Source organism: Osmerus eperlanus, chromosome 6 (assembly GCF_963692335.1).
Source record: "Osmerus eperlanus chromosome 6, fOsmEpe2.1, whole genome shotgun sequence".
NCBI lineage: Eukaryota > Metazoa > Chordata > Actinopteri > Osmeriformes > Osmeridae > Osmerus > Osmerus eperlanus.
The window spans coordinates 7,934,369-7,958,363 of NC_085023.1; the positions used below are offsets into that span (position 1 = coordinate 7,934,369).

General features: G+C 41.6%; 1 protein-coding gene across 1 annotated transcript in view; it reads left to right on the forward strand.

Moving 5' to 3' along the window:
- Positions 1-23,995, forward strand: part of LOC134022079 (CUB and sushi domain-containing protein 1-like) — a 522,528-nt gene that overhangs the window by 481,712 nt on the left and 16,821 nt on the right. The window contains exons 60-63 of the mRNA XM_062463297.1: positions 4,367-4,540; positions 5,024-5,197; positions 5,301-5,374; positions 5,531-5,642. Of these exons, the coding sequence (XP_062319281.1) occupies positions 4,367-4,540; positions 5,024-5,197; positions 5,301-5,374; positions 5,531-5,642 (534 nt within the window). The remainder of the gene's footprint in view (positions 1-4,366; positions 4,541-5,023; positions 5,198-5,300; positions 5,375-5,530; positions 5,643-23,995) is intronic.

Sequence of the window (23,995 nt, forward strand, 5' to 3'; positions counted from 1 at the left end):
GTTTTGACTTGATGATTTTCATATGTGACAAGGCAGACTCACACAAATATGTTGATCCAAAAAGTGCAGTCAAATTCTTTGCAGTTTTCTGAGGTTGGGGTACTTCTCTTTCTGCATTAGATTCCAGAATTGGACATTCATGTCAGGTGTTGCTCTGGATTTGAGCTCAATGTCATTTTTCAGTGTGAGGATCTCATTCTCAATAGCACAGCTATCCAGGTTGAAGAGTGATGCCACTTTGGACGTTATACAATCCACATTTATATTTTCCCCAAATGAAAAACAGAGATAACTGACAACAGGCTCAATGGATGCAAAGTCAGTAAAGCGCCTGTCAAATTCTAACAAGATGCTCTGCACTTGATCATCATAACGTGCACTCTCAAGCTCTGAACAGTCTTTGCCCTGACGCTTAAGTTCTGTGTCCATGTGTGGAAAGTTCCGCAGATCACACTGTTGCAGCCGACTTGATACCAGATGTAACTTGCTTTTAAACGTGTTCACGGAACTGATCATGTTCATGATGTGTTTCTCCTTACCCTGCAGCTCTAGATTCAAGTTATTTAGATTCTCGGTCAGATCGGTAAGAAAGGCTAAATCCAAGAGCCACTGACTGTCTTCTAGCTGTGCATATTCAGCATGGTTTGAACGTTTCAGAAATTCTTTAATTTCGGGCAACAATTCAGAAAACCGTTCCAGAAATTTACCTCTGCTGAGCCACCTAACGTCTGTGTACAGCAGCATATCTGAGTGTTCTGCACCTGTCTCCTCCAGCTTCGCACGGAATAATTGCCTCTGCAGACTCCTGGCCCGAACAGAACACACAATCTTGTTAGCCACATCCATCACGTCTTTCATGTTTAAAATCTTTCCGCACAACTCTTGCTGGTGAATTATGCAATGATAAGTCAGGAAATCCGGGAAGGATTCACACTGTTGAGCCACGTCCACAGCATCAGTGGATTCATCGAACTGGAGAGAGAAACCCTCACGTGTCAAGATCATTCTTCAATTGCTGTTCAACATCCTCCGCCATTCCCTTGCATCGCCGTGTAACAGAATTTCTTGATAACTGCAAGTCCTGAATAGCAGACACAATCTCCTTTCGATTTTTAAAATCGGCAAAGAGCACATCTGCGGCTTCCATGAACGCTTCTTTCACAATCTCACCATCCTTGAAAGATTTATTTCCTTTTGCAAGAACGCGACTGACACGATACGATGCTATGGTTGCAGCCTTACTTTTGGTGTTGGGCCTGGTAAAAACGGACTGTTGTGCTGCTAGCTGACTTTTCAATTCCTGGACTTTTCGGACGCGCAGAGGTGATTTAGCTGGGAATTTTGTATCGTAGCTTTCTTTGGTAAAGCCACGTTTGCATTGCAGATAAGACAGATGGACTTTGCATTCGAATACACGAAAAAATAATCCTCCTCCCACTCTGAATGAAAATGCTAAGTTTTAGATTTTTTAGCTTCTGCCATGGTAGTAGCGCCTATCCACTTGCTCTAGTCTAGCTTCTCGCGCCCTTTCGAGTCCTTAGTTACAACCTAGTAACCATACCCTGCATGCACAGATAGAAAGAAGCGCGTGAGATTTTATTTTCATTATGCCTGATATAGCCTACTATTGTAGGCTACAAATCTACACACTGCTGCTTCACACGATCGGCAATTCATTGTGCCTATTTAAGATGTTTAAGTTGAAAGTTTTAATGTATTTTACACAACAGTAGAAATAGGCTACACACAACGAGTGACACAACATTTCTCGCGATCGACTGCAACTCAGCCCGCGATCGACTGGTAGACCGCGATCGACTGGTTGGGCACCCCTGGTCTAATATATATAATATCCTTAAACAGGCTCTGTCTTGACTTTTAGCCTGACACGGATCAGGCTAGTTCCGAAGTATAAGTTACCTTGGTTACGTAGCTAGAACTAGAATAAGCCACCTTAATGGAACGGAACTCTCGCTAAAGTAAGTGAGACTTGGCGAAATAAGTCTCGCTTTTCCTTAATCAACGTTGATGAACCCCCTGACCTTAACTTTGAATGCTCCATCCCCCCTGCCCAACCCCCCTTCATACCCCTTCACCAACCACCAGGATGCCCGGCATCCAAACATTCTGGGTATTCCCGTGATTAGCAGACAGCAGGTTGATGTCGGACCCCGCGAACACTACTGGTAAACAAACAACTAACAGCCTAACATAACACACGTCTTTCGGTGTGGGTCGCTACACTATTTTTGTACTTTAACTGCTAAGATTACTTGATGAGATCATGCCTTATCAATCTATTAACATTACAATAGATTAACACTGTAGTCAAATAGCTACCCTGTTTGCTATTGTAGCCTATGGCTGTTTGAAATACGTATTTCAGAGTAGGGCTAGCCATGATCTTGTAACTTGGTAGTTGATTGAAGATAATAATGGGGATATGTTTAAGATTGAGATTGGACTCAAATGTGGGTAATTGGATGTGTAGGCCTACATGTTATTTTTGCTTAGGGTTCACTTCAAACATTAAAGGGTAAGATAGCAGACTTCTTCAAAAAAGCTGAGCAAACAGGATCAGGTGGAAATAGATCCCAGTCCTTACACCACCCCAAGACCTCAGAGCAGCTCCCTCCCCAAGGCTACAGGCACCAGGTCAGAGCATACTAGGCAGTCAGTCACATGCCAAGTTTAGCTTGTGTTTGTAGGCCACACGTAACCAACACTGAGATTATATATTCATGAAAACAGTACAGTGTGTGTAAGAAAGAAATGAGTTGCAATTCAGATGTAAAGACAAGTCATAGTAAATGTAGAATTTGATTAAAGTAACCCTTGTGGACCATACTAGGCCACACTGAAGAACTCAGGCTTAAATGAATTTGAAATTCTCATCAGCAATCATGTGAATAATTTACACTGCTTAGATGCCAGGCTAAGGTTACACACACGTTTTCAGTCTTGGTCTGTGGACCCCCTGAAGTAGCCCTGGCCATCCCTTTGCCACCCCATATATAAAAGTCTGGTTCCGCCACTAGCGCATAGCCGGTCACATGACCCCTTAGTCTTCAGACAGGGACGTTGTTACTGACATACAATGATCACTTCTAGTAAACTTATTATAATAGACAGTTTTCCAGAAATACATTTCAAGATTATTAATAAAATGCAATATTATTGCTTGAAAATATCATTAGGAAAAAACTTGAGGTGAAGTTTGTCATAATATAGGTTAGGGCCATTTTTACACAGGATGCCCAATTTCTTAATTTTGATTTATCTGTTTTAACTATGTGAGGCTGCCACATAGCCTATCACCATTCCTTCTTGTACTAAGGGAAATGAGAAGAGAACCTTGTTTCATTCTACACTTCTCTCTCAGTATTTTGAAGTGTAAATGAGCAGCAACAAATGTGTGCTTTTTAAGATATGCAATCTTCATAAATAATAAGTATGCAAACTTATTTAACATATACAGAAATATTAGTTGTAAAATTTAAGTAAAAAAACGGACCCATCTGCAACGAACATAAGCACACCTCACAATTCCCCAGAAATGGTACCCTCTCTAGTTGATATATGTTTTACTTTGTAAAGTTTTAGGAATGATGTTACCATTGGACAGAATTTTTGGAAAATGTTCCATATCTCTTTAGCGGCTAATAATTTTGACCTGAACTTGAATCCTCTTATCACTGTTACTGTTAATCCTCTTAGGATCATTGTCCCATTAATACTCAGAGGCACTTCACCTGCCATCCCACCTTGCATTTGGACAAAAGTCAATTATTTACTTTTCTCCTGTTAAGATTGTGAGCTTCCACTCACAATTCTGCTCATTATTAATGAAAGGTTTTTGGTTGTGACAATTTTGAAGTGATTTTTTTTTTGAAGGTGACAAAGCCAGCATGAGATCATAAGAGCTTCCTGCTTCATCTCCTGCACTGCTTGTAGAGATGAAAACAGAGGAACCTATAAAGTATAAATACATCACAACAACTTCCCTGAATTTTAAGTATTCTGAGATCAAAAGATCTCAGAATGCATTTTTTATATATATAAACAAATCCTCATCTTGTTTGGCGTAGCAAGCAAAATAATTCAGTTACAGACAGACAAAAGGTATTCTGGGTGTCTAATGTAAGACGGGAGCAGTAAGATGTCAAGAGTGTAATCCTATCAGGGGAAGTATGTAGCCAGTTTGCAGTGAGGAGTTGGGAAACAGGGAGTAGCTACTGTAGCTGCTCCATAAAGTATGTATATGTTTGATAGAGACACACTGTGTTTCTCCCAGGTTTACGTTCTACTTGCATGGTTGTTTTAGTCAACATACTGTGTTCTGTTCACATCCTACTTCTGTTCTTAGTAATCCATTGCGGGGCACCTCCTGCTGTGCACCATGGAAGGGTGGAGGGTTCTGATCACACCTGGGGCTCCAGTGTGTCCTACAGTTGCTCCGAAGGCTACCAGCTGTCCATCCCAGGAGTCCTGGCCTGCGAGGGCAATGGCACCTGGCGCGGAGAGATCCCCCAGTGTCTACGTAAGTAAGCTCCAAGCCAGGCCGAGATCCTTCTTTTCAATGTTCCCAGAACCTGTCATGCTCCAGCGATGGTTAGTTGACTTCCTCCACACCATCTTCCATATGTATTTTGAGCTTTCAAGATTAAGATACATCAACTCTACAACAACTAAATTGGTTTTCAAAGAAACACAGCCTGTACCAGCCACCCTTGACATGTTTCCAGACAGTTGTGACATGTTGGGAGAATGCACAAAGACCATCAACAGCTCCTTACTTGCTCCCTGCAGCAGGGGCAGTCGGGTCTGGCCATAACATGAGCATTACATGCTACATAGGCAGGGTCTGGCAGTGGGGCCTGCAGCCCTGATCATAAGCCTGTGACATGCTGTCAGAGAGAGAGAACAGAGGAGCATAGTGCATTCGACTGGAACTTGAGAACTGTGTATCATGAGAAATTTCGCCTTGTATTTTTGTGTGTTTGTGTTTATGTATGCTCTGAAGCGGTGCTGTGTGGAGACCCAGGGACACCTGCGGAGGGCTACTCTGAGGGGAAGCAGTTTACCTACAAGGCAGAAGTCAGATTCTACTGTCGGGCCCCCTTCCTCCTGGTGGGCTCTGCCCTCCGACTTTGCCAAGCGGACAGCACCTGGAGTGGCATACAGCCGTCCTGCATAGGTACCACCGCTTTGATGATATCTGTAGACACTGTATTTTTTGTGATATAAGTGTCAACATTGCAGATTTGCTGGAATTGTAATATGTGAGTTTGTTTGTATAGACCCTGCTTACAACACTTGTCGAGATCCCGGAACTCTTGTTAACGGCATGCCTGTCCTAGCTCAAGGCTTTGAGGTAAGAACACTGTTAATTTGTGAGCATGCTTACGTCCACATAGCTAGTTTATAAAAAACTAAATTACACAAGACTGCAGAGGCTGAATGAAGAGATTTGAAACAGATTATATGTTATGAATTCACCTGAGTTACAATATGTTTATTTCTATTTCAGGTTAGGAGTAAGATCTCCTTCAGGTGTCGTAAGAACTACCACATCCTGGGTTCTACCACTAGAACCTGTCTGGAGAACCTGACCTGGAGCGGAACTCAGCCAGAATGCATTGGTGAGGAGAACAGTTAAATTGAACATCAATCCCCTACTCTATAGAGGAAACTGACAGTGAAATGGATATGTATGGATCCAGTTGATCCCATCTCTCTGAACAGAGGCACATGTGGTCCTGTGCGAACAGAGAGTGATGATGCAGTCAAGTGACTCTTTAGGCTAATATAATCCTGTGAATTTGAGTTGTCGTCATGCCTCCCTTTCCCCCCATGGCTCTGTAATTTGTATTTGTCTCGCTGATGATTTTGGACCTGTAGTTGTTGTGTGAGTGTGTGTGCACACATGCTTGTGTGTGTGTGTGTGTATGTTTGCAGGCATGTGTGTGTACATATATCCATTGCATTACAGTAGACCATGTGAAGGAACACAAGAAACTAGAGAGGGTACAATTTCTGGGGAAATTGTAGGGTGTACTTGCTTGCAGATGGGTCCGTTTATTAACTGCTATTTTTACAACTGATATTTCTGTATATTTTATATAAAAATGCCTGCTTATTATTTATGAAGATCGCTTAGCCCACATTTGTTTCTGCTCATGTACAATTCTAAATACAAAAAGTGAAGTGTAGCATGTCCCTGTACTTACTGTAAGTCGCTCTGGATACGGGCGTCTGCAAAAATGACTAAATATACTGTAAATGTAGAATGAACTTAACCTATATGACTAAAACGTCACCTTAAGTTTTTCCCTTATACAGTAGTGATATTTTCAAGCATTTAGCCCACTCATATTGCATTCGTTCATTAAAAAGATCCTGTAAAGTAAATTCCATGTTTTGCTTCTACGTACATTATATGTGTGAAATGAGTTCCTGAAAGCATGTGCAAAGTGCTAAAACTTTGTCGCACTGAAATGTTGAGTTAGACCGAAGAACAGTTTCTCTTCCGTTTTCCGATCAGGTTTTAATGGGCGGAGCCAAAAAATGCCCTATCTACGTCATTTCGCCCCATCTACGTCAGATCACTGAATGGCTCCTCCTGCTGCACTATTATTGTAGCTTAAATCATCTAGCTAGCAAGCTTCAGGATGTCTCCCACCACCCGCAACTGCCTCTTCCCTGGATGCAAGAACTCCAGCTGCGCTGCAACGCCATTTAAGTTCCCTGTTGATAATGAAAGGAAAACTAGGTGGATAGATGTTGTGAAGAGCCACGCTCATGGAAAGCTTCGGATAAACTCCAACAGCTGCCTCTGCGCCACTGACCATTTCACGGCGGACAGTTTTAACATGGACCAGACACAGACGGGGTTCACCAACACACTTGCAGCGCGGAGCCGTACCGAGCATCGCCCCCCCGGCCGTTCATCCTCCGGTCGCACCTGGACCATCCACTGCCGCCAGCAGTTCATCACTCATTTCTGTGTGCTTGTTATAATTATACTAGATAACTTTTCCAGAGGTATCTCTGCTATAATTAGTGCAAACCGCTAACTTGATATTAGGCTACTCGGTGTAGAATGATGGTGTTTTGGTGAAATGGTAGCTAATGTGCTAGAAGTAGTTGGACAGCTCACTGTCTGCTGTCTCTACTGTAAATGTTTACTCCTGTGTTACAGCTCAGGGGAATATTTCATTTATATGCATCTGTATGTTTCACTCATTGAACAAATACATTCTAATTCTATACTGTTTTGTTCGGCTTGACATACCGTCCATTATCTGGGTCGTAGGTAGCTTACTTGAGAGAGGCGGCGCCTTCCAGCGAGGGGGCCGAGCTTCAGCTCCTTCAGGCGACACGCCACCCCAGTCTCGAACAGAGAAGACTGCTAATTTTCTTACGATTTCAAAGCCTAATTTAACATACTTGTCGGTTTTTTTTCATTCGAATTTGGATGGTTAGTTAATAACAAATTATTCGGTGGTGTGGTTAACTTGAAACTCGTTTTTAATTCCACTTTACAGGATCTTTAAGAACCACCTTTGAAACAAGCTGAACCCCCTTGAAACAAGCTATTCTAAGTAGCTAACATCGTTGTCACCGGTCGTACAGGGACCGGACAGCCCCGATCAGGGAATCCGGTACCCCGTACTCTCGGAGCCCCCCCCACATGAGCCCCCGAGGGACACGGTCGAACGCCTTTTCCAAATCCACAAAACGTGTATACTGGTTGGGCGAACTCCCATGTACCCTCCAGGACTCTGCCAAGGGGTATAGAGCTGGTCCACTGTTCCACGGCCAGGACGAAAACCACATTGCTCCTCCTGAATCCGAGGCTCGACAATCCGACGGACCCTCCTCTCCAGGACCCCTGAATAGACTTTCCCAGGGAGGCTGAGGAGTGTGATCCCCCTAAAGTTGGAGCACACCCTCTGGTCCCCCTTTTTAAAGAGGGGAACCACCACCCCGGTCTGCCAGTCCAGAGGCACTGTCCCCGATGTCCACGCGATGTTGCAGAGTCGTGTCAACCAAGACAGCCCTACAACATCCAGAGCCTTAAGGATCTCCGGGCGGACCTCATCCACCCCAGGAGCCGAGTGCACCAGCTGGGCGTAAAATAGTTGGTCTTAACTCCTACGTCGGTCTTAGTTACGTCCGACTTACACCGAGTGCACCAAGCTTGACAGACCACGGTCATAGCTACGCCTGGTTTTAAGATGCGCGTCCTTGTGAAAATGCGAAAGCGTCGATCGTTGCCAAGCAACACATTTAAGAGCCTATCCAAAGCGCACTTAGCTAGCCTATCTCCCTTCAAAACAAGCCATGGATTTTAAAAAGAAAGAAAAGGAAAATACATTTTACTGATAGAGGAATTAGAAAACTTCTAGTTGTTTACTCAGAATAGAAGCGTGCTCACAGGGAAATGTAATAATATCAACACAAACAAACAGAAACAATCAGCTTGGAAATCGATCACCAATAAAAATTAACAGTGGATTTGTGCGATCACGGACAACTTTTTCTCGCCTTAATGCCCTTTCCATATGTTGCCTATAAACAAGACGCGCTGCATGTGCGATCAAACTGTTGTACATTATAATTACCATGGATATTAGTCCGATTTTCCAACTTACGCCTGCTCCCCACTAGGCGTAAAATGTACACCCAGGTGCAGCACATAAAGGGCTTAAGTCTAACTGGTGCGCTAGTCGTAACTTTCAGTTCTATGTCGGACGTAGCGTTACACCCAGGCGTACGCCCAGCTGGTGCACTCGGCTCCAGGGGCCCTGCCACCGCGGAGCTTTTCAACCACCTCGGCGACCTCAGCCCCAGAGATAGAAGGGCCCCCCCCCGATGTCCCCAGACTCTGCCTCCACGTCGGAAAGCGTGTTGGTGGAATTAAGGAGGTCTTCGAAGTATTCCTTCCACCGATCCAGGACGTCCCCCGTCGAGGTCAGCAGTGCACCATCCCCACCATATACATTGTTGACAGTGCACTGCTTCCCCCTTCTGAGTCGCCGGATGGTGGTCCATAACCTTTTCGAAGCCGTTCGGAAGTCATTCTCCATGGCCTCGCCGAACTCCCATGCCCGGGTTTTTGCCTCCGCGACCACCAAAGCCGCGTTCCTCTTGGCCTGCCGGTACACATCAGCTGCCTCTGGAGTCCTACCAGCCAATTAAGTCCGATAGGCCTCCTTCTTCAGCTTGACGGCATCCCTCACCTCCGGAGTCCACCACCGGGTTCGAGGGTTACCGCCGCGACATGCACCGACTGCCTTGCGGCCGCAGCTCCGGTCAGCCGCTTCAACAATGGAGGGCCGGAACATGGCCCATTCGGACTCAATGTCCCTGCCCCCCCCCCCCCCTCACCCCCCCCCCCCCCGAGACATGATCAAAGCTCTCCCGGAGGTGGGAGTTGAAGCTCCTTCTGACAGGGGGTTCTGCCAGCCGTTCCCAGCAGACCCTCACATTACGTTTGGGCCTGCCAGGCCTGACCGGCGTCCTCCCCCCCCCATCGTAGCCAACTCACCACCAGGTGGTGATCAGTTGACAGCTCCGCCCCTCTCCTCACCCGAGTGTCCAAGACATTCGGTCCCAAGTCCGACGACACGACTACAAAGTTGATCATCGAACTGAGACCTCGGGTGTCCTGGTGCCAGGTGCACATATGGACACCCTTATGCTTGAACATGGTGTTCGTTATGGACAAGCCGTGTCTAGCACAGAAGTCCAATAACAAAACACCACTCGGGTTCAGATCAGGGGGGCCGTTCCTCCCAATCACGCCCCTCCAGGTCTCACTGTCATTGCCCACATGAGCATTGAAGTCCCCCAGGAGGACGAGGGAATCTCCGGGAGGAGCGCTTTCCAGCACCCCTCCCAGAAACTCCAAAAAGGGTGGGTACTCTGCACTGCCATTTGGTGCATAAGCACAAACAACAGTGAGGACCCGTCCCCCCACCCGAAGGCGGAGGGAGGCTACCCTCTCGTCCACCGGGGTGAACCCGGATGTACAGGCGCCGAACCGAGGGGAAACAAGTATTCCCACCCCAGCTCGACGCCTCTCACCAAGGGCAACTCCAGAGTGGAAGAGAGTCCAGCCCCTCTCAAGGAGACTGGTTCCGGAGCCTATGCTGTGCGTCGAGGCGAGGCCGACTATATCTAGCCGGAATCTCTCTACCTCGCACACCAGCTCAGGCTCCTTTCCTGCCAGCGAGGTGACGTTCCACATCCCTAGAGCTAGCAGCTGCAGCCGAGGATTGGACCGCCAAGGCCCCCGCCCGTCTCACACTGCACCCGACCCCCATGACCCCTCCTGTAGGTGGCTATCTCCCAGAAGTTAACGAGTTGCTAAACTAATGTTCTGCTAGAGGTAGTCACGCGAGTTTTCGTGACTTTAGTAACGTAAGTAGCGTCATTGACTGTGGCTAGCAAGATAGCCACCGTTAGCTTCACTTTTTGCCACAAAAACTTAATTTTCTACTTAAACCGTGCAACGGAACGTAAATAAAAATACTAGCAACTCAATCGCTACCAAGACTAAACTTTTGACACCTAGGTTGTCTATGTATTCCAAATATTGACGAAGGGGTGCGAAAATAAACAATAACTAGAAACGGCTGTTCCTGCGAAACAGCAGTGAGAATGCTGAAAACCTGAATGGGGATAGCTGACCATGCTAAAAAAGCAGAACATTTTGAAAATGTAGTAGAAAGTTAGAAGCTGAAGCGCCTGAAAGGTATTTTTGAATGGGGCTGGAGCTGGACGAAGGTATAAAACTACAGAAAAGAGAAGAAAATGCAAAAAGATAAATAATTCTGAAGAATTAAAAAAATTAGCCGAAAATTATTTGCTGGAGTTTCAAAAGGCCTTAAATGTATGTTAGAAAGGACCTGCAGCAAGATGAAGGCAGAAAAGTACAGAAAAGAGAAGACAAATGCAAAAGTACTGGCAGTTGGAAGGTACTGCTGTGAAAGGTATTTTTGAAAGGACCTGGAGCAAGATGAAGGCAGAAAACAGAAGAAAACAGAAGAAAAGACGAAAAATGAAAAACAATAAGGGCAAAAATTCAGAAAGATGAGCTGCAGGAAAATGTGAAAATTTAGCAGAAAACCAGTTGCTGAAGTCTGGGTTGAACAAATTTGAAGGTAAAAGGACAACACTGGAATGAATTGAACTTGCTGGAAAAACGTAGCAACCGTTGGTCATTGGCAACAGACTGGCAACATTTCTAACCTAGAATCTAGATTTCAGGTTCAAGACGGAGGAGAAACTAATCATGTGTGCCTGCACACCCAGTCCTGTTCAGACACTTAATTTAAGATGACATCAAAATAATAATTCATAGTGCAGGGTTGCCAATGTTGTCGTTGTCCCTGGTGAGTTTTTTATACTTAAATAATAAGATCATGCTACATCTAACCAGCGGATCATTTCTTGCAAGTGTGTCAAAGAGGTATTTTTACAGACTATATTAACACCGTAGGCTTGAATAATAACCGAAGGCGTGAAGCTAGAGAGAGGATGCAATGGAAAATGTCCTACATGAGCTAGATCTACTGCTTCAAATTGAAAACGGAAACCATCTTTTGATTAAAGACAAGTTCCTTAACCTCTGTTGTCAATATCGCCAATAAAAAGTAAATACTCTTCAGTTACGAAGCATTTGTTTGTAGCTAGGTAATGAATGATAGTTATTAGACCGTATGTGACCTGGTTTCGCCGTTCTATTAGCAGCCATGATGACAGTAGCGTCACTAGAATGGCCATAACTAACAAAAGATCAAATATCGAATCTGTCCGCTGTTCTACATTGCCCACATAATTACGTGTTTTTCATTCCAAGACTGCCGAAACCATAGATATCCTTTGTGTCTGCCAACTCCTTTGGCAGTTTCAAAAACGTTCATGGTGCTTGTCTGTTTGGTTGCCACGGTGATGGCGCAGCTGTGATAGCTAACGAGCTAGGCAGAGAGAAAAACGAACATTTACCTAGCATCCACACCTCAAACAAGTTGACCTAGACGCAAAACTACACGTCCAATCAATAAAATTAGGATATTTTCCGAGACCCAAGACTCTGCCGAAACTAGAGATGTCCTTTATATGTCTGTGCGGTCAGAAATATGTCTCTACCGGCAGTTTCGAAATCGTCTTCTTGCTTTCTCTGACGGATTTTACCCACCTCTCCATTGAAGTTAGTGAGAGAATTTGAAAGGCTGCTCTCGCTTCAAGGCTCATAGCTGAAAATCTGTAAATGTGAGCTCTTTAGTAGTTACATTGGCTGAAAGAGGACACATTTTCCTACATTTTAAGGTATAACTTGTTTCTGTAAGTTAAACTATATGCAGGGCTCTCAAGTTTTGAAGACAGGCAAGAGTGACATTTCCCCTCCCCCAGCCCCCCCTCAAAATTAATTAATTAATTCCTTTTAACTGACATCTTTGAAAGGCAGCAATGATTAATGCATCCATGGCCAGGATATAATGATAAAGTACTAGTATGACATGAAAGTGTAAAAACATCGCAAAACACTTAAATGTATTTAGTGCTAATAAAATTATTAAGCCTATTTTGAAAAATATGTTTATAATGTGACAATATGTCAGTCATCGTGTGATAATGAAAATATGACTACGCCTAGACTCGGGCGATTCTAGGATCAGACCTTTAGGGGTGCTCAGCCCCCAATGACAATGTGACATGAATACAGTGCCTTGCAAAAGTGCAAAACCCCCTTGCTAATAACAGGCATGCAAACTACAAAATTTTAAAATTTAATACATTTTCATCCGGGGGAGCATTCCCCCGGATGAAAATGTATTAAATTTTAAAATTAAACGCATGAATCTGGTGCACTTTGAGAGCAAAATTGAGAGGCTAGATCTATGTAGAATCTGTGCTCTTGTAAACAATGTCATGTTCTTTTAACCATTAAGACATTTTTTGTATAGCATTGGTTCCAGAGCCAGTTGTAAAGTTGGGAAGCACGGGTAAAATGCTGTGTTGGCCACAGCCACGAACGTAGGTTATTTTGGTTTCAAAAAGGTGAGGAGTTTGCATTCCTATAAATCCCTAATTTCACTGGATAACAATTCATACATTTATGTATTATTATGCAAAATATTGAATGAATGAAAAAACTAAAGATGTCCCTTTCTTCATGAACCTTTTAATTATTATTATTTTTAGGGGTGCTGAGATTAAATTTAGGGCTGCTTCAGCAATAGTGCTATTTTCTGATTAGCTATTGTGTAGACCTTTTCTTTTTTTTTATTGGGTGATAAGTGGCAGGCTTGAGTAAGAACTCCAGGGGAGACGCGCTTGATTCCTGCCGGTTCCATAGTGAGAGAGGCGCGGCCAGAGAAATTTCGGTTGTGCGCTGCGGCATATTAAATATAGTTTTCCGCGTGAGAGATACGATGTGTGGCGGGAGTGCGTGACAAAAGACCGAAATGAGTGACTGTCACGCTCAATGCGTGACACTTGAGAGCCCTGCTATGGCTTTACTGCAAGGCAGCTGCAGAAACGCCACAAGCAAAGAGGCCAGGGTGATAACTATTTACTAATTTTACTTAGTGATATGACACACAATTGTGATGTGTAATGTACAATATAAGATGATATTATTAAGGAAGTATATCTACTTTCGGGAAACAGTAGTCTACTATTTCACTGAAGTATTAGCCTCATGACATTAGCCTCTGTTGCCCGGGCAACACATACTACAGTGGTCTACGATGCATCTGTTTTCAATCGTTAAAATAAACATTCCTCACAAATTTTCGTTGTAGGATTTATTATGACATTACATTACAAGTAGGCCGAAACGATTTGTTGGTGAAATTATCATTACCTGCGGTTTTAAACCAGTGTTGCTCACTGCAACGCTGTAGCCTACGCGAGACACTACAAAAACATCTACACAGCTGTTTAGGAAGTCAAACGGCGACAGAACATGTTCGGCACTCCCCTTACTTAAATCAAAGGTATATCTAACTACTAACCTGAACTTCATTGCCACAGCCTAAACTTTGTCAATCTGTTCATGAAAATAATTAATTTCAGCCTAAACCGTACAACGGAACGTTAAATCCAATTCAACCAACGCAATCGCTAACAAGACGAACACAGCAGTAGTCTAGTACTGTACTGTTGTAGTACAATTTACCGGGGCAGCTTCTCCACAAAGGGCTATGTCGTATTTTGCGTTGTTACTGACAATGATCGCTACCAGTGAGCTTTTTATGAATGAGCGATTTTCCACGAAATAATTGTGAGGCTTATTTACGTTTTGGGGGGCATATTTTCAGTTAGCAGATGTTACTGTTTGAATCGCGATTCCATCTTCTACTGCCGGTAACGTCGTAGAATAATCTTCAAAGGGGGTTCTTTATTAATGAATGAATGCAATATGAGTAGGCTAAATGCCTGAAAATATCACCAGAAGGGAAAAACTTAAAAGGACGTTTAAATCATAGAGATTAGGTCAATTTTTACACCGGTCTGCCAAATGTATTAGTTTTGATTCAACTATGAGGCTGCCTCTTGCTGGGGAAATGAGAAGACATCTATTTCATTCTACACTCGTATTTTCAGTTGTAAATGAGCAGCAAAAAAAAAAAAAGATTTTAAATCTATGTAATCTTTATAAATAATAAGTATGCGTTTTTATATAAAATATACAGAAATATCAGTTGTAAAAATGTCATTAAAAAACGGACCCCTGTGCAACCGACGCAAGCAAGCACACCCTACATTTTCCCCAGAAATTGTACCCTCTCTAGTTATTATTATTGTGAGAATGCTGTTAAAGATCCTGTAAAGTGGACCTGGAAACGAGTTTTAAGTTTGCCACACCACAGAATAACTGGGGGGGCGTGTCGCCTGAAGGAGCTGAAGCTCCGCCCCTCGCTGCCTAGTGCCTACCTCCGACCCAGATAATGGACGCCAGAGCCATAGAAAAAGAGAGTTGCGACACGCTTTGATATCGCCGACATGTGATCACGTGGTTCATGTAGCTCGCTGTAGTTCCAAAAAACCCCACTGCTGTCAACCGGTTTGAATGGTTTTCAATGAAGCTGGCCAACGGAAGTCGCTTTCTCAGGCAAATGATGAAACAGGCTCGGTTAAAGAAATCCGATATTCTGGCTATCTTCAGCAGACTCGTATCTACAAAAGGCAGTCCTCCCTGACGTGTTTGGTGTAGAATGGAGTGAAATACAACATTGTGAACACGCACTGCCAGTGAAACACAGGAAAAGAAGCTAGAGCTTTTTTGTCACGTGGTTCCGGTAGCTCCCTGTAGTTAAACAAAACCCCCACTGCTGTCAACCTGTTTGAATGGTTTTCGGCGGGACAGACAGCAGCACCATCTCGATTCACGGACATTTTCGGTATATTAACACATAATGTCAAGTGGTTACTGGTGTGTTGTATCATGTATGTCTGATACTTTATTAACATGTATGTATTACATGAACTTATACATAACGCAATATTGTGAAGCAGAGCTAGAAATGGCTATGCTAGCTACCATACTGTACATACCAAACAGTAGCCTAATGAGGACTATATTGTTCCACTTAACGTTTAACCTTAGACGGTTGAAGTAAATGGGTCTTGTTAAACGTTTTTTTATTCATCAGCCCACTTACAATTTAGCCTACCACATTAACAACACTTATATTTGTAGTACTTGATGCAAGTTGAATCTAACCATTATCACCAGCAACTGCTCAATTTAAGACAAGAAAGGAGTTTGGTAAATAGAACAGAATAAACAAGGCAACCAACTGCATTCAATAAAACATTTTATTGTACAATATGTCCTGTGTTCTTCCACTCCTTTTGTTTGTAGTGATCCGGTGATCTTCTGGCTATGATACATGTACAGCTAGCTAGAGTAAAAGTATTGCTTACGTAGACCTACAGTCTAGCTCCAACTGCATTTAGAATCTAACAAGCTTACGATAAACTTTAACTAAAGCTGGCTATATAAAATACTACTAATAACAATTGATATGTGGTGGTCGAAATATGAAAAAATGCAGGATTTTCGTGAATTTACCAGCTAACTTGCTTCGGAGACACTGAAAATGAATGGGGTTGGACGGACCCCTTAATCTGCAATTCATTGTTGCTAGCTCTACTAACTAGGCTAATAAGAGCTATATATAGAAGACTTACTTTGTATGCCAACAAACACCAATAATTAGAACTAATTTGACAGACTATAAGCCAACTGACTTCTGGTTATGATACACGTGCTCTCTAGCTAGCTTCAGTAAAAGTGTTGCTTATGTTAGATACTAGCTAGACCTACAGTCTAGCTCTAACTGCGTTTCGAATCAAACAAGCTATAATCTTACGATAAACTTTATCTAAAGCTAGCTATATGAAATACTACTAATAACAATTGATGTGGTGGTAAAAATATGAAAAAATGAAGGATTTTCATCAATTTACCAGCTAACTTGCTTCGGAGACACTGAAAATGAATGGGGTTGGACGGTGGAAAATGCAATGTTTGGAACTACAGGTCGCATGTGACACGCTTTACTTCCGCATTCCTCGATAACAATGGGAGTCTATGGAAGTGTCGCAACTCTCTTTTTCTATGGCTCTGATGGATGCTATGTCAAGCCGAACAAAACCGTATAGAATTAGAATGTATTTGTTCAATAAGTGAAACATACAGATGCATATAAAAGAAATGTTCCCCTGAGCTGTAACAGTAAAAATGGACACCAGAGACAGCAGACAGTGAGCTCTCCAACTAGGCTACTTCTAACACATTAGCTACCATTTCACCAAAATACCATCATTCTACACCGAGTAGCCTAATATCAATTTAGCGGTTTTCACTAACTCATAGCAGAGATACCTCTGGAAAAGTTATCTAGTATAATTATAACAAGCACACAGAACTGAGTGATGAACTGCTGGCGGCGGTGGATGGTTCAGGTGCGACCGGAGGATGAACGGCCGGAGGGGTGATGCTCGGTACGGCTCTGCGCTGCAAGAGAAGCCGTGTGTTGGTGAACACCGTCTGTCTCTGGTCCATGTTAAAACTGTCCGCCGTAAAATGGTCAGTGCAGAGGCGGCTGTTGGAGTTTATCCGAAGCTTTCCATGAGCGTGGCTCTCAAAATCTATCCACCTATTTTTTCTTTCATTATCAACAGGGAACTTAAATGGCGTTGCAGCGCAGCTGGAGTTCTTGCATCCAGGGAAGATGCAGTTGCGGGTGGTGGGAGACATCCTGAAGCTAGCTAGCTGATGTAGGCTACAATAACAGTACAGCAGGAGGAGCCATTCAGTGATCTGACGTAGATAGGGCGAAATGACGTAGATAGGGCATTTTCTGGCTCCGCCCATTAAAACCTGATCTGAAAACGGAAGAGAAACTGTTCTTCGGTTTAACTCCGCATTACAGTGTGACAAAGTTTTAGCGCTTTGCACATGCTTTCAGGAACCCATTTCACACGTATATAATGTTCTTAGAAGCAAAACATGGAATTTACTTTACAGGATCTTTAAGCATTCTCGCTATTGTTTTCCTGTTTCTCTTTATTGTTGGAATGCTGCTTCAGCTATTAAAACCGTTCAGCTATCAAAAAATTCAGCAGTTTCAGGCCATTCCTGCTATGACTTTTCAGCTTTGTACCTCTTATGCTTGAATTAATATAAATCAATATTCATAATATTTTTAACATGGGTTTCCAATGGAGTTTTCTTTCAAATCCTCTCAAACTTCTTTAAACTTCTTCAACTTCCAAATCCTTCTTCTTCCTCAATCTTTCAGCTAGAGCCACCATTTAAACTTTAAAATGTTGACAAAACCCTAAACTATTTTTAAATAATTCAGCTTTTTGATATCTATTCAACTTTTTTCAATATCACTGATTATGTTTCATGACTTTTTCAAGCCGTTTCTGAGATTTACATGGGTGTGTACGTGAAAGCCTAGACTGCAGACTGAAACGCTTAGAGTGGAGGCCTGAGCTTCGGATGTCGTTGAAAAAATATTTCTAGTTTGCCAGCATTGCCACATTTTTCGCTCTTCATGCTTCATTTTTGGATCAATAGATAGCTAATTTTGTGCTGGTCGTAGACAGTTGTCTGTTGAATCCAACAGACGTACACATTTGTTCAGAGCCCCACGAAAGCGAGACAAAGTCCAACTCTCGCCCCATAGAGACCAATGCAAATCTGGTGACAAAATCGTCAGAGAAAGCAAAAAGAACAAGATTTTGAAACTGCCGGTAGAGTCGTATTTCTGACCGCACAGACATATAAAGACATTATTTTTTGGATTGGACGTATAGTTTTGCGTCTAGGTTAACTTGTTTGAGGTGTGGATTCTAGCTACATTTCTGTTATCCTCTGCCCTCAGCGCCTTAGCAATCATAGCTGCACCATCACCGTGGCAACGACAGACACGCACCACTCAGTCTCTCACACAGGTGATTTGTATTAGCTGATGTAATAGTGGAAATTCAAGTGGCACTGTGTAGATCTGAGTAGTCAAGAGATGTGGTTTTAATACAATTTATTTAGATTATACAATTACGTAATATTAAACAAAGCTTTGCTGATCAATCATTACGAAGGAGGTGCTAGCCACAGGTCGTTCGCAAGAGTGATGAAGAACAACCCTAAAACCCTGCCTTATATAAACTTTAGATCAAATGGTTCTTCTGATGGTCAATCTATCAATGTAGCAAACTCTGTGATTGGTCAGCACTGCTCAGTGACAGTTTGACTCCATACCAAGTGTCCCACAGTTCTTTGATGCCCCAGCTCCCTCTCTAAAGGAGGAGATGGTTAATGATACACAAACAGGACACAGGACACAATCTCCTTGGCCAAAAGGTTAGGTCAGCTCGCTCAACTGAGATAACAATCTCCCCCAACCCCCAGACCTAACTAAGACCCTCTGGTTCTTAGTTAGGTATCATAAAACAACACCATAAATACCTTAGGACAATCTAAGTGTCCATTCTACAGAGTAAACCACACCACAGAGCCTCAGTTTCTAACATTCGTCTGTCTATAACAAAGGAACTTACTTTTTACCGCTTAAAGAAACATAGATATTGTAACTATGTCAAAAACTGCCATAACATTCCTCAATTTTTTTTTTTTTAAACAACATGAACCCAAACAGTCCATTAAGAAAAATAAGACTCAAACCTCAACAAAGTAGCAAACACATTAATACCTTCATCTGTAAATCTGATTTCATACTATCATTCACATTAACCTCTTCTTCCTGAAACCCAGTCAGAATTCTCTAAAGGACTATAGTTCACCATCTGAATTGAAAAGTCTTAGCCCTTGTTCTCTAACCCAGAAATCGTATCCATCATGTAATTAATAAAACGTTTCTGATTATAATATGTATAATTGATACAATCCACATTTTGCTAGCCGTACGCAAAAACATCATTCTAATCCTGCAGCTACCTGATTTCTAGCTTTAAACTTCGTAGGCACATCTCTTTTTAACAGCTGCATCATTACTGGTGAAACAATTGAAGTCATTACATTTGTCGTCATAATATCATTAGAACCTTGGAAACACAATAAGAAATGCCATTCCCAAGACAAAACCCATTGTACCCCGTATACCACAAAGTCCAGGTTGTTGGAACGGATGCCATCTTCAGTTGGCTGTAGGTAAACTTCTTTCAGTCAGTGTAGTCGAGTCGAACCAATTACAAACGACGATCAAATTGCTCAGGGCAACTTTCAACTGCACTTTGCTTACAGCTCGGAAATTTCCTTGGTACTACGCAGAACGCGTATCCTCTGTTTCCGTCTCCAGACAAGGTGCACGCTTACAATGGTTAGCGTGTATCCATGTTGCTCTCCCCTCGATCTTAACCACCGGATTAGTCGTCAGGAGAATCTGGTATGGCCCCGTCCACCTTGGGTTTACCAGGCGTTTCAGGTCCTTCACCACGATCCAGTCATCTGGTATCGAATCATGCAGCGGTCCAGTCATAGGAATAGCCTCCTTCACCTGCCTGTGAATCTCACACAAAGTAGACTCCAAAAGGTTGCACAGTGATGAACAAGCACATTCTCACAGAGGTCAGTTAAAGGTAACTGACTTCTTGTCGTCTGACTTAGTCTTCAAAGTTCTGTTCTCTCATTCAACTGAAGTGATTAACACAATGTTGAATCCTATCAACACCAAAATAACTTCCTTAAACAAGTGTGACCCATTATCATTACATATCCTCAAAGAGAAATCCCATCGAAGAATAATAAAACTTGACCACTGAGCCCCTGAGAAGTCTAAAACTTCTTCCCATCCAACAACCATCAACAATCATTAAAACAGTATCACTTCTCCAAAAATTGAACTCTACAAAATCCATCTATCAATACTCAAATGGTTTCTCTAACCTTAACTGTGAAGCTTATCGTGTTTAAAATCCTTTCTCATATTACTTGTCCCACATATGAAGTACTGACAAAATGACTATGCATCTATTACCAATCCTCTTGTATGCTAAAATAATGCATTCGTGATATCACACAAACTGTAGAGGCATGATCTTTCCATGTGTTAACTGAGCAAAATCTCAAGATAAATGTTTTATGCATTTAGCTTCAGTAGTTTGGCTTTGTGATAGGACTGTGAGGGTTTGATATGATACTGCTGAGTTGAAAGTATTGGACTGTATTTAACCCAGAGTGAGAATTTTGTTTTTGTTTGAGTATATTTGATAAGAATTACAGAATACAGCGGACAGATGGAAAAAGGAATGGTGGAATGGAGATTCGAACTTGGACTAGAAAATGCGTTTTGGAAAAAGGAAGGATATGGGAATAAAAATGGAGGTTGTGGTCAACCTCCATTTTTATTCTCATATCCATTCCACCATTCCTTTCTCCATCTGTCCGCTGTATTCTGTAATTCTTATCAAATATACTCAAACAAAAACAAAATTCTCACTCTGGGTTAAATACAGTCCAATACTTTCAACTCAGCAGTATCATATCAAACCCTCACAGTCCTATCACAAAGCCAAACTACTGAAGCTAAATTCATAAAACCATAAAACCCCCCTAAGTCACTCTCTGTTTGGATCAGTCAGTCATCAGTCAGTCATAAATTCCTAAACGTCATCTCTTCCTCTCTAAGAAGCCTGCGCTTCCCTTAAAGAATCTGTAACAAATGTTGTATCAAGTTCACACAACAATTTTCCTCAAAAGAGTCCTGTAAGCCCAAATTTGTCAAGTTAGGCTCATCCGGACATAGCAACATCATCTCATCACTTCCTGTAAACATATCAACATCAAAAACATATTCTGGTTAGTTCATCAATGCATGCAGGCAATCTAGAAACTTCTCCAGCTAGTATCAGCACTAGCATTTTCCCTGTGGAATAATCATCATTGTTAGAGTGAATTCCACATTTGCATACAGCAAGTTGTTCTATAAGTGAAAATAAGAAACTTCCTGTTTCCATACCTTTCCCAAAATCATATGTAACACCAATGATGTATTTAACTATCAGTAAATATTTTAACTCTTTTCCCATTTTATGAATTAACAAGCTTACACTGAAGCAACCAACTTTTGAACCAATTTGTATAAAATAAAACTATTTTAGAAAACAACCAAATTACGAATAACCTCAACTTTTAGTCTCTTATTATCTTTTCTTCAAAAAACCTTTAGGAACAGTTCAAATGAATACCTTTATGTTTCAGATTCCCTTTGACTTTTTTCTGTATTTAAATTCACCAAATCAAATCTCTCTTTATCCAAGACATGTAGAAAACTAGCATCACTGCCCTAAACCAGAATTTAGTCTGTATGATTCCAAAATGAAACATAGACCATAAAATGTTCTTAATGTAACCATTAACCAAACTTATACCCCATCTATATTTCTATATAGGTTAGATAGGTAGAACTTCATAACTTGCTTTGGCTGCAGTCCAGAACAAGCTACTTAGCACAAACCATCATAACCACAATTTATCAGACTTAATAAGTCTTCCCAAATTATTTCAAAACCAAGTTATAATAACCCTCTTTATGAACCAATAGCATAATGATACAACCTCATCACAGCCTAACTGTTTATCCCAAAACATTGTACCATGCCCTGATAAAACTCTCAAAGAAAACTTAAAATCTAATTACAGTCAAACTCCAAACAAAAGTACATTGCAATCATTTTCTCTTATTTCACAACCACATTGCATCTAATACCTTTATCAAAACTCTTAAAAACCCTCTAGATTTTAGTATTCTGATTTAAAACGTTTGCCCATATACCTCTTCAAAGCATATGCATAGTTCCCTTTTCAGAACATCAAAGTGTTTAAACCAATCATCTCTTCACATCCACAAAACGTTCTCTTGTTTCATTAAATCCATGTTCGCACACTTAAAACTGCTCTTAGAATAAGTAATTCATGCTAGAATTACGCTACGACTCGCAATCACATCAATCAAACAATGCCCTTAAGACAAAAGAAAATATAAACTCTCCCTTTTTCTTTTTAAACCTTTAAATTCACAATTTAACATAAACCCGTAAAACAAAACCTTATTCTTTAACTCCTCAAAAGTTTTATCAAAGCATGTAATGTATACACCTTTGAATATTCCCATATTTACCAGCCATCTCAATTACTCTTTGTTAGTACTCAATGAATCAACTCAAATAAACAAACGCGCATTTCAAACTCGAATCAAACAGCGCGCTATGGAACAAAGCAAAAACTCTCAACCTTTTTTTTCTTCTTTTAAACAACACAGATGGTTGGCGTTTACCATCTATTCACTTAATTTTGCTAAAGTATAACTTTTCCAATCCAATTAGAACTAATTTATGAACCAGGGGTCTAATTTCTGCATTTTTATGAATACCATCACACCACAGATTTTCCGCTCGTAAATACATGTTCTGGTCTGAAAGGCTTCTACCTCCGTTTGGCTAGGAATTAGAACAAATGTTAATCATACATTCGTTAACCACCAAACTTCGAATTCATCTAAACGGACACATCTTTCACCATTAATACTCACATAATTATGCAGAATTACACCCTCTGGGATCACCTTTGTAAAACTCAACGTAACGGGACTCTTTTTTTTTTTTTGCCCCCACCTTTCCTCTGAATTTCTGAAACTCATTTAAAATGTCCTCAAACAAACAAAAACCTTGTTAGCAAATGTCTCAAAATACTCATCACCCAACATATTTCAAAAATAACCAAATTAATATGTACAATTCGCTCCAAATTTATCTATTTCTCTAAGTTTTCGTCTTAGTCAATTTCTCAATTTCCATCTGCGCATGCGTCATGCGGTTACTCATCCTGGATCTCAAATATCAAGCTGCAATTCCTTTACTAGCCTGTACCCGCCTGTCGGTCTGTTAGTTTGTTAGCCAATGTCGTTGCCATAGTTGCAAATTCAACTTCCTGGACTCTCCTTTGTCTCAGGACAGAGCAAAATGCACTTCCTCCACGTTTTCACCATTAGCCATTAGCCAACAAAGTCACAGCCTGGATTTTCTTTACAATTACAACCTTTACAATTCTATCAACCATTAGTACTATTTTAATTTCAACATAAAAATTAGGCTCCGAAATCTACATATGCACCTAATATCACTCGAGAATGACAGTTTACCCATGTATTAGCATTCTGGTTGGACAAAGCTTCAACTTCAAGTCCATTTAAATAGGTAAATATGAATACCACCAAACCCAACACATTTCAACAAATCATCTCAGCAGCAATAAACACACATATGTAGCACCTTTGCCCTTAACAACAATCGCAATTCAGTCTCTCGAACTAGTTCCCCTTGTATACACTTCAGTCCCTCGGACTGGCTCAATCGTTCTAATCACTTCTTCATAACCCTTTACATATTTCTTTAAACAACAGTAACATCTGGGAACTCCCACAAAATTAAAAATTAAAACCAT